At 42.4% G+C, this 12,360-nt stretch overlaps 1 protein-coding gene across 2 annotated transcripts in view; it reads right to left on the reverse strand.

Annotated features, from left to right (window-relative positions):
• The window catches only part of ASTN1 (astrotactin 1), a gene marked incomplete at both ends in the record, with an annotated part of 305,294 nt that overhangs the window by 29,125 nt on the left and 263,809 nt on the right, over positions 1-12,360 (reverse strand). For both annotated transcript variants that reach the window (XM_080936628.1, XM_080936627.1), the window contains one exon: positions 2,357-2,625. In XM_080936628.1, the coding sequence (XP_080792754.1) occupies positions 2,357-2,625 (269 nt within the window). The remainder of the gene's footprint in view (positions 1-2,356; positions 2,626-12,360) is intronic.

Below are 12,360 nucleotides of genomic sequence, written 5' to 3' on the forward strand. Positions count from 1 at the left end.
GGGACTGGGAGCCTGGTGGAGAGGTCACTGGGAGCTAGTGGTGCTAGATCTGAAACGTGGCATGATGGTAGGCATTTTCTTGTGACAGAAATGTGATGAGTGTATTCTTGGGACAGAGATTTGGAAGTCTAGAGGTCTGAATTCATGAAAGAAAATGTGGTGTGTTTGAGGAGGCAAATAGTTAAATTTTGGAGTATGGAGTATAACAATCTAGCCACTTACATGAAGATGGACAGGATCATGAGCAGCTTTGAAAGGTTATGATAAGGACTCTAAATTGCACTCAATGTGAAGGCCCATTAAATTACCTCAATGCCAAGATGGCCAGAAGTCAGTATTATATAGTAATTCCAGGTGTTTTAATACAAGGACTAACAAGATTGCTTCAATAAAATGTTTGATATTACAGTGAAGAATTAGGTTGTAATGGGGGGCTCAGATATTGGGATAGATACAGGACATACATGCTGCTATTGATATTGAAAAAGATACTGGGGATGTCAAGGACACTGGTTCCCTTTAATAAGACGGGAATTCCACTGGTATCTATTTAAGACAGAAGGTAATGAGCTAAAGTTTGTTGGGAAGTTATGTACTTGCCTTGTGACATCAGAGATCATCCAGTCTAACACAAGGACAATAGATCAAAGAGGATAGCTAGAAAATGAACCAACATATTGCATGGGAAGACAAAAGCCACACAGAGTTATCAGTGTCATGCTGAGCACCTGTCCAGCCCTTCCCTGGCTTCTGTACCCATCGTCTACATTCTTTGACGGAAAGTAAAAAGTGGGAAAAAAAAAAAAAAACAGTTACAGAGAAGATGGCAAAGGCAGAATGTGTCATGAAAAGGAAAGAATCCCCTGGTAGTGAGCATACTCTATCTAACACTAGCTAGCACATATTGAGAAACTAAAGTACTTAACACTGGGCCAGATGGGCACTGTCTTCCTGTCCCTTTCTGCAAAACTGATGCAGGGCAAATGGAGGGGTGTTTGGCAAGCAAGCAATCCAGAGAGTGGCGGCTAAGGTTGAACTTTCTTAAGCATACTGGATTTGATTGATAGCCCCAAGTTCTTTGGCTCTCACTGAGCTCTTCTCTATTCTGTAGCTTTTATCCACTCTAACTTGAAGGATGACCCTACTGAGCTCAGCTCCCCCTGTATCCAGGCTGGTGAACCAATAAGCTCTTGGTTATCGGATACAGCACTTGAGGGGGGCACAATGCTAGGTAGGCAGTGGTAGCCCTGTGTTAATACCAACACACCTTTGGGTGTCCAATGAACCAAGCCCTTCCTTCTTTCAAGTCCCTCTCTCCCAATTCTCTTCTTGTAAGCATCTCAGATTTAGGAATAACTATAGGATAGCAGGAACCATTTGTCTTATTGTTCCTGTGAGGAAAAACCCTGTATTTTCAAACACTTATTGAATTACCTACCGAAGAGGTGGGTAGGGTATGTGAGAGAAACAAACATGCAAAATCCCTCCTGTGAGTCTGAGCAACACCTATGATACCAACTGTGACACACCAGGTGTCTCTTCAAAGAGAAAAAAAGGAAGCAATTATCACCCCACCTGGATGGGCATTCTGCTCCTTAGGTAAGCTGTGGGCATTTGCCTTGCAGATAGTCTGTGAAACCTCCCACTCTCTATTCAAGTTTGGCATGGCTGGTTTCTTTGTCTGTATGCTGGTTTACCCTAGCCTGTAAGCTGAAGGAAGAAGTCACAGCCTCTGCTCCTCCCAACCCGCCACCTCAATCTTACCAGCTCAAATGTTTTTTCCTAAGAGCTTTAGGGACAGAGAGGTAAAGAAAGAATGAATCATTGGGAAATGTCATGGCCATCCAGAATAATAAAACATTGGGAAATCAGCACAGATGTGGTGTTTTTTCCTTTTAGCCTGTTATGAGCAGGGTACCAGGTCCTTCCAGGCTGAGGCTGCTAGGGTCTTACTCTTGGACCTGTGTCTAACTTGCCCCTTCTGGTCTAGGTACAGCTCGTTCTAGGTTGGGAGATCAGTTAGAATGGTTCACCTGCTCCAAGGGGGAGACAGAGGTGAGTGTCCATATAACATGTCCCCTTTGGAAAAGCTATTACAATGGCTTTAGTGATTGCATATGCCTTCTTATTTCATTTCAGCCCTTTGTACTCAGACTTCAATAGTTATTCCCGAATCAAATTATTGTGGGTATTATAGAATGCACTGATTTGATTTGACTTAATATGTAAACATGCAAATCTAAACAAACTAGGTGCTGCTCTTAGCTGACCAAAAAGATTTTGTAGCTGGGTTGCTGTGTGGAAAAAGTTCTCAGGTTTTGGTACCTTCCAGAACCAAGTATCTCAGCTCTCTTACCCTCTGGGTCTGGTTATTGGTCACCAGTTCATAGATGGGGGATGCTCTGGTCACTTCCAGCAGAACCGGTTCAGCAGGGGTTTCAGGGCTGGATGTCACATGACACAAAGGACAGGATGAGGGACATCGTCCCTTTCTCTGGCACTCCATCCGGACTCCAGCTGCCATACGCTTGGTGCCAGAGTCTGACAGGCTAGCGATGTATTCTGGGAATGTCAGAACCTTGGGATCCCTTTCCCGTTCCTCCGACTCATCAGATGGGGAGTTGCCTGCCAGACATGGGAAAAAGAAACAGTGAGGTGGGGCAAGATAGCAAAGACTGCCATGACTTGGTGGCTCCTGAGTTCTGAGGTCTAACCTTGAGAAGTTGAAAAGGGCCAATGAGGGAGTAAGCGTGTGCCTCTGTCATTCTGCTTAATTAGGGGCAAGCATCTTCTCAGTGACACAGAGAGTTGGAAATAGCATTTAACGTATGAGAAGAGCTTGGTTTTTTTTTTTGTTTTTTTTTGTTTTTTTTTTTTTTCTGAGAATCATTGGCTCCAGTGATCCATGCATAGAGATGTGTCTGCGGTATGTTTGTTTCCCAGAAAGCAGATGATAGCAACAGTGACCACTTTATGCCTTGGTTTCTCCATAGCTCTCACTTTTAGTGTTATTAAATGAATGAATAACAAAATGGTTTGAAGACACACATATGGTTTCTCACATGCAGGAAGGACTCAGCATCACAATCTTGGTCATAAGTACGACTGAGGTTTATGGAGCCTTCCTATGGCATTGGGGTTGACTGAAGATCTCCTTTTACCATTACATAACCATTGCCAAGACTCCACCATTACACCTATTTCTACAAATCAAGAAAGGACAATATCATCAAGGTCACAAAGGTACTGAATTGTGAAACTTGGTATTTGAACCAAAATGCTGAGTCCAGAGTGTTTAAATCATACAGAAAGACCAGCATTTCTTAGCTGCATAATTAATTCATGCCTTGAAAATGCAAAGGAATGTTTGGCTTTTTCAAAAAAATTTTTTTTCTACAGTTGTTTGCCACTTAGAAGTCAGCTATATAAACTCTTGATCTATTTTTGGTGAGGAACATGAAAAGAGCCTACTAGAGAATAATGGTTTGTTCCCCACAGAAGAAAGCACCATTTGCTCTTTCTTCCTTCGGTCCTCCTGCTTATCTATTTAATTCATTCGCTATGAAGGACTCTGTGGACAGAGCCCTCCAGATTTCTTGAGCTATTTCTGACAGTTGGTATCCCAAGCAGAAAACGATTTTGGAGAGACTGCTGTGCCTTCAGAGATGGTGGGTACACAGAATGTTCTGGTCTCCAGTGGGTGCACTAAGAATGTCATACTTGGTGGGACACAGTGGGAACTGGTTGAAAGACCTCACAAACTGGTTCCAGGAGGTGACTGGGAGATATGACTCACTGACTTAGAAAAGCAAATGTTCTCTCCTCTGGGGTATGGGGAGCACCCTCTAGGCCCTCTCTTTGGGCCCATGTGGGAATGTGGTGAGTTTCCCACTGTTCTTGATTACCAGATAAATAGCATTTTGTGGATGAGACATGCTTACCCAGCTACTCTTGACATGGGTTATCTCTTGTGTGTGAAGGTCCAGGATAAACTCAGTGACTATGGGAGTCAGTCTATTTAACATTTATATTTACTTAATCATAGATCCAGGATTAAACTTCAGTCCCTCCTGGAATATAGGAAACCTAGACAACAGCACACACACACACACACACACACACACACACACACACACACACTGAAAGTCAAAGATGATGACATCAAACTAACCAACCTCAAATCACTTTACCCACAAGTTCGTCTTTATGAATATTTAGGCATCTGCATCTCAGCCATGGTTTTGGACTTTATCTTAGGCTGAGAATGGATTGCTAGAAATATTTGAAATATACTAGCCAAGACTCTTTTCATAGACCTGCCAAGACTTTCTACACCCCATTTTTGGTCTGATTTTTTTGTCTTCTTTAGACTGCTGGTGGAGGGAAGTAAGATCTTTGGGCAGAATCTGGTATCTGTGCAAAGTCTTCATGAGGTTGGAAACTTTTTCTTCTTTGGCTCTAATCCCATTATCATCAAAGGTATTTCTGTAGGGTGCCACAGCCCTCCTTTGTTAAGAGTTCCATTCTGAACACTTGCAAATCTACAATATGACCACTAGATGGGGCTAGATGATCAAAAATTACCATGTTCGGTTTCATCAGACCACACCAGAGAAAATAAAATTTCAGAATCCTAAGGATAATATATCTCAATATTCTACTGGCCCTTTTTTTCTAACATACAAAAAAACTACAAAAGCAAAACAATTATAAATTATGCACCTCATATCTTCACAAGAAACATGAAAATCAGGCAACAATGACGGGATAATTGAAAGAAAGCCCACAGGATAAAGTTTTAAAAGAATCCTCTCTCAATTTTGAGTAAAAGTTACTTCAAAGTGAAGTAATAGGCCAACATATTTTTTTTCTATCACCTTTAAGCAAATTTTCCTAGGTCACTATCTAGATGAACTGTATTGAAATGCACCACCAGGGGGCACTGTAACGTGCGTACTCTGTATGGCGTTAACGTTCCTGCCCTCCAGCTGGCCGTCATTAAAGCTTGTAATTGCTGTGAACAAGAGGGGCTGCTCCCCTTGTTGCTGTCTTCTGGCAATGCCAATTAAAATCAAGATGCAGTTAATCCCTGTCAATACCCATCCACCCTACTTTCTTGGCAAGATTGGAGAATACAGAAGGAAGGCTGAGAAAAGCTTGTAGCTGGGGATGCTAGGTGTTTCCAAATGCTTCTGCTTTGCTTTTATCTTCAGGACCTTAATCTACATCTCTCCCCAAATCAGATCCACGTTTCGGGTTCCTGCTGGAGGCCAAGGCCAGTCAGTATACCTTGCTAACATCATGGTTACATGTGGTGGAACTGTCTAGAAAGAGGCTGGATTTATACAGTACAATAAACAGTGAGCTCCCCAAAGCCATCTATCCAGTCTCCAGCCAGGAATAGACATGTGCATGAAAGAGATTTTTCAAAGAGAAAATGGATTTTCTATGCACAGTTAAAGATACAATTGGGAAATGCTCCCTAAAATCATGAAGTCCATTGATGAAAGCCCACAAAAATCTCTCCTACCCCAAAGAGAGTGCCCTGTTCCCTGCGAGCAAATGAATAGTGAATGCTGTCTTCAGGAGAGTCTGCTATCTGTTGGTGGACAGGTGGGAAGAGGGATTGTCACTTTATTGCCTATGACCCAGTGGTCGCCCTTTTGTACTGACTACTCCTATTGCAGTCTTTGGAACTTTGATCTATCCTCTGGTACCTCGGTAGAGATGTTCCTGGAATCTGAAACACTGTGATGCTTCTTAGGAGGATGGATATTTACTTCAGCAGACAGATAGTCTTTGAACAAAAGAAACAATCTACAGTTAAGGTCTTGGAAGTGTGTCATCTGACAAAAACCAACCAAACAAACCAAACAACAACAACAAAACCAATGTATATGTGGCTCCTCACCCCTAGTTTTGCAGAGTTCACACTTTTATTCTCTGGGAGGTCTTCCTGTCAGCCTGTGACACTTAGCTTTCTTACAAGTAGAGAAATATTCAACCTGGAATGTAGTTAACAACCCTAAAACTGCAAAGCATTTTGCAAATACAGTTTGCTATAAATAAGTGCCATTTGCTTTAGGCTAAATCTGTACCCTCAAGCACACAGTGGATGAGTTTTCCCAATAGAATATCATGGCATGAGAATATTGGCATCCTTAATGCTCAGAATCTCACTGTGCATGTGTGCCCATGGCCTTAGGCGTGCACATATTGACCCACTGCAATTTGGGGGCATATTACAATGATGAAAGTGACCAAGTCTTTTTCATGCAGGCTTGGCTCTGCCTGTGTGAACTCACAGGTCACAAAGGTGAATTACTTGTTGTGAAGTAAATTGGTACAATACATGTAGGATTCTGAGGACTGCTTCAAAATCTCTCTCCTGAGCTTCTGCCTAAGGCAACAAGATGCAAATGACATCACAGCTAGAACTACACAGGCAGTTCATTAGGCAGCAAAGAAATCAAATGCAAACTAATCAGATCACAGCTTTGGGGATAGCTTTGGAGGCACCAAAGAAGGTTTGCATGGGCCAAAGAACTACAGTTCAGCCAGATATACTGGAAGACTGCCCACCCACAGCCAGTACCCCAGCACCCACCCCAACCTTCACCCGTATCCACTGTGGGAGCCATGATTCCAAGTTATCATACAGGCATTGCTCTCATCTCTGGTCTTCCAAATAGAGGAACCCAACTTGGCATGTCCTTAACAACCCTAAAATCGGTTCCAGTCAGTCTCTTCAAGTTGTTAAAATCGTTGGAAAGAGTTTGAAGTCAGTTTGAACTTGAACTGAACCCCGACTTATGCCATGAGCACCTATTATCTTAACTACAAAGGATATACACTGAGTACTTCCTACAGTTCCAGATGCCTGATCATAACAGCCTGACGTCAGGAACGGTGCATTCTCACCTTTGATTTTTATTCCCCTAGTTTATCTATTGTCTGTATCTGTAAGTATATCATTCTGTATCTAGATCTATCATTAACCTCTCTGTCTATATCTTTATTCTTTGTGTATCCTGAGAAAATTATCCTAAGTTCCAAGCCTAGGTGTGAATGATTACAAAACATCAAGCTTAAAGAATAGAAGTAAAGCATTTGTCAGATAGTTCTGTACCTTACAAAGTCCTCAAAGAATCAAGTAGAAAATGCAAAGCATTGCTGTGGGAGTGCTGACTCTGTGACTCCAGCCAAGTTCTCTTTCCTACATAGCAACGTTGGTCTTAGGTGCCTGTTAGGGCATCGACTTATACCAGTTATATGACGTCATACCCAAGATCCCCCTATTTGTGCTCACTGTCTCCTCCATCCTCTCTGGGCAGCCTGTTCCCCCTCATGCACATCCCAGATCAAGGGAAGAAAGAGATGATGCCCCAGTTGCCAAAATAACTCAACTCAAATTCCCTATATTGTAGCAGTGTTAGCAGTCTCTCTCTCTCTCTCTCTCTCTCTCTCTCTCTCTCTCTCTCTCTCTCTCTCACTCTCTCTCTCTCTCTCTCTCTCTCTCTCACTCTCACTTTCTCTCTCTCTCCCTCTCTCTCTCTCTCTCTCCCTCCCTCCCTCCCTCCCTCCCTCCCTCCCTCCCCTTCTCTGAATGTGTGTGCAAACATTCATTTAATTTAAATTACATTCTCTCTCTCCCCAACCCATATTCTTTCCTTCATGTTCAATATCATGAAAGGGAGTTAGCAGTTTTAAATCTACTCCATGGATGGCTTCAGGTTTTGAGTTTTTCTTTATCTCTTGTCAGCTGGATGACTTAGGACAGGCTTCATGCCTTCTAGAGAGTCTAGAAGTTCTTGTATGAAAAGTAAAAATGTCTAAACAAAGTGGTACTTCACCAATACAACTGAGTATAGTGATACATGCCTGAAATCCCAGCACGTGGGGGAGCAGAGGCAGGAAAATTAGCAATTTAGAGCCATCTTTGGTATGGGGTGAATACAAAAATCTGTTTCAAAACATTGAAACAAAACAAGCAAAACTGTAAATCACAAAGTTAATCTTGAACAGTCCTCAGAACACAGCAAATGTTCTATCAATTTATTTACTCTGACCCTGCTTGTCCACTTACCCTGTTCTGCCAGCAACCAACATGATGATATGCTGAGTACCATGAAGGACAATGCCTTGCTCTCCAGTGCAATACCACAGTACCCAGAACAAATATTTATTGAATGACAAGAGTGTTGATTAAATAATGAAAGCTTTTGCAATGAATTGCATATAAAGTGATTATGTCCTTCTTCCAATGGCAACTAAACATCTGAGCTTTATTAACTTAGAGTACTGTTGTCCTAGGTTCTTTTGAAATGTTCTATATTTGACTGGAATAGTGGGGTACCTGAGTAGTTTCCACTACTTTCATGTTTAAAGGATTGTTCAGAGACAACTCAGGTACAAAGACTTAGGTAAATACTGTAGAAATTTTATTCTGCATTTTTTAAACTGTATGTGTTTACATCCACATGGATGTTGAGTAATTTATTTACTGGAGATGTGAGGATTTAGGCTTCAGAATGGGAATATGGAGAGCAGTCAGCTCTGGTGTTGAGGAACAGCCATTAGAAAATGTGGATAGAAAATCTGAGGAAGTTATCTCAAATAATGTCTTCATGTAGCAAAAAGGTCATGACCGATGGCTCAGGGCCCAGGAGAATGTAGCCAAGAACTGTGTGGAATGGAAAATACCAATAGGGAAGGGAAAAGGAGTTCTGGGTAGATCTGAGGAACAGAGGCATTCCAGGGAGACTGGGAGTTTGGCCAGACATGTGTTTCTTCACCAGCACTGAGAGATAGCTGGACTCTAACTAACATAAGGAAGGGAGACACCTGGAAAACAGTATCTTCTGCTGTTTTCCCAATCTCCGAGGCTCAGCCTGCACACAGGGACAACTCTAGGTTCTTGGCTCTCATCCATCAACACCCAGTAGCTCCAAGCAAGCAACCTACTTAAGTAATAGAAATCATAGGTTCCATCTGATCAATGTATTCAGAAAACAAAACAAAACAAAACAACATCAACAAAACACAACAAAGTTTATATCCTCGTCTTTTTCTAAAAACGAATCCTAAAAAGACCCTTTTCTCATGATGTGCCCTTTCTTCAGGGTGTGCCCTTTCTTCTGTTCTAACATTAATATCATAGTACATTTCAGGCACAGCCCTTTGTTATTTCACTAGGAAATGTCTAGAAATAATGCCTCTTTGCTATCATCAGACCTTGAAGCCAGTCCCTGGAGAGCAATATCCAAGGCTGTGGTGAAGTGTCTATCATCAGATGCCCACTGACCACTTCATAAAAGGCCAAAAGCTGGGGTATCCAAGGAAAGATGTCTTCTAGAGAAGCGGGTGGATTTTTGTTTAATCGACACTTACCCAGAAAAAATGCTTACTTTTTCTGCAGTCCTTGTTGACATTTTTCTTTTCTAAAAATGCAGTGTTCCAATTTCCTGCCTGCTTCATAAAGCATTGCCTACCAAACAGAATTAAACCTTTCCCCCAAGTGCCTCCAGGTGATGGTTTTGTTCATCAATTATAACTATGCAGATTTGGAAGTTAAAGGAGACAGAAATAAAATGGCACCAATGCCCCAATGGCTTTTAAAAATTGATAGATAACACAATGTTATAATTTCTTAAACTAATCCCCTTTTCATGGGATTTTTTTCTAACAAATAAGTCCCTAGCTAATTAGGTTCCTGTTAAATTTAGATTTGGTATAGGTACAGCATTCATTTCTTTTGCCAAACGTTGTTAGTCAGCTTTGGCATGAGAACAGTGAATTCAATAATAAATGATCTAATTCACCAAGCATCCCATAATGTCTCCTTTGGTCAATGACAGTGACATTGGGGTCAAAGTTCAGTTAATGAAATTTTATGGTATCAGAATTTACCAAAGAACTACAAGACAAACACCAAGAGAGCCTTTCACATTAACCTGTGATCTCCATCTGCACCCTTCTTTTAGAATCACAATTTTTGTGTGAAGAAAGAAAAGTGAAAGTAACTCAGCCAGGCAAGCAACTTTTCCTGGAGAGTTTCTGGAAATCATCTTTGCACAAACCATACATCTCAGGAGGGGTGAAGATCAAATCCAAGAACTGCTGGGAAGCCCTAAAAATTTTGCTGCAAAAACAAACTTCTCCATTCAGCTGCACGGTTAGTGCCCAGCGTGCAGGAAGCTGTCTTATGGTACATTACACTGTCGTGGCTCATGCCCAATGCGCTTCAAGTCAATGAATTCACAGGAATAGAAAGAAGCAACACAAATTATGCCCATCCTCTAACCCTAACCCTCAAAGGACAGCCTAAACTTTAAGATTCACCACACGGCCAACACTGAAGAATTTCAACCTTAGCCAGATTATCCAGAATGGTTTGCTAAATGACCACATGGAGTTGACAGTGTGGGAGGCTAGGCTGAAACCATAGGCACTCAGACCTGGAAACAGATGCTTTTTTACTCTCCTTCCTTTCATTCCTCTTCCATTCCACCCCAATAATCCTTCATAGAAGTAATTAGACCACAATCTTGCATAGACAAAGACAGGAAATATGGTCAATTGCACTTGGCTTTGTGGATCCTGTCTCACTCACTTCCATAGGAGGGACATACCCCGTGCATGTCCAAAGAGTCCAGCACTGGTGTTGTGAAGAACAATCCTGACCTTGGCTAGATTATCAGGCTTCCAAGTTAGGAACAGAAACCTTAAAACATTGTATGACTCAACTTTTCAGTTCCCTCCCATAGCCTCACCTCTTTCATTTCTAGTTGCCTTTCATGAAAGTCAGAGCAGATCAACAAGGTTTGCTTTCACCACGTTGTGATTCTCAGTTTCCTAAGGCTGAATTTACAAATCATCATCAAGTGGTTTAAGTGATAAAAATGCCTTCCTTCCCATTCTGAAGGATAAGAGTGTGAACTGAAGGTGCAGTCCAAGAAACCATGCTCCCTTTGAAGGCTAGGAAAATGATCATCATTGCTTCTTTCAAACTTCTGGAGGATCATGGCACTTGCTTGGATGACTTAACAAGCTGCCACTCCAATCTTAGCCTCAGTTGTCAAATGGCTTCCTTCTCTGTGAGTCTCTGCCCAAATCTGCTTTCTCCTCTTATATGCTAGCCATTGGTTGTAGGGTCTATCTTGAGTTCATGATCACCCCCATCTTAACGTAATTCCTTTTGCACACACTAGTTTCAAATCGCTTAGCATGATGAGGTAGCAGATAGGCCTGGATTTTAGTCAACCCATCACTGTGTCCCACTTTTAACAATGTGAGTCCTGTGGTGGAGGGCTAGGGAGGTTTCCTTTACTGGGCATCTGGGCACTGACTGCCCCTTGGCTTCCTCCTCGTGCACACAAGCATTGGAAAAAGGAAACACGTTTCTGACTCCTTCACTATCCTGCTGCCCAGCAGCAGCTGCATGCAGCTTCTTGTCAATGTCAAAAATAAACCTGACAGAGAAACTCAGAGTCACAGCCTTCAGAATCTGAAGAGCTGGTCTGGATTATCCCTGCTGTTTTCCCCCCTAGACAGAATGGCATGGGGGAGGGGGAGAGGGAGAGGGATGAGGCGAGGAGAGAGGTAAAAATGAGAAGCACCTGCAGAGTTTGTGGTTTTTTAATCTCCATTAGCAGGAAGACAAGGGGACTGAATAAGTGTGTTCAGTAGACAACTAGGAGAGAGCCTCTGTGTCTCTGGAGGTGTAGATGTAGGGTTTCCTTCCCTATTTCTCTTGTGAGGCTGAGCTGAGAAAAACAAATATATACCCCTGATAATATTTCCACTGCAGGTGTTTTTCTTCTCTTGAGGTTCTCCTCAAGAAAGATCCAAGGATGCTCTCGGAGGAAGAAAATCATATGACTCCAAGAAGCAGAAAGAATCAGAATCCTGTAGATGAAAGGGAGCTTCCAGCTTAGATAATTTGGAGGATCCACCCATCTAGAGACAGGAATTAATGGCGCTTTCCTCCTCCCACACCACAGCATCATTGTCAGGCAGGACACCTGTGTGTGTGCTCCCCTGATTCTCCACCAGCTCAGCGGTCTATTATTTGTTTCTTCACGATGCACTGCACTTTGGAGGATGCCTGCCTCTTGATTCTTGACTCCTCCCCTGTGTGCATCTGCCTGTCCATCTCCCTTTAAACCTGGACAGGAGCACAGGGCAGAGAATCTTTTGGAGTGTTCTGAAACAGGGCAACACTGATACAGTAGGATGGATTGCCCTGGCTCCGCATTCAAAGAACGGGGCTACACGTGGCATATGTGGCTGAGTGAGGACAGCCTGCGTGAGTTATGTGCAGGTGGGGAGTCTCTGGAGTGAACTCAGCTCCATGGTGTG

Source organism: Micromys minutus (assembly GCF_963924665.1).
Source record: "Micromys minutus genome assembly, chromosome: 1".
Lineage (NCBI taxonomy): Eukaryota > Metazoa > Chordata > Mammalia > Rodentia > Muridae > Micromys > Micromys minutus.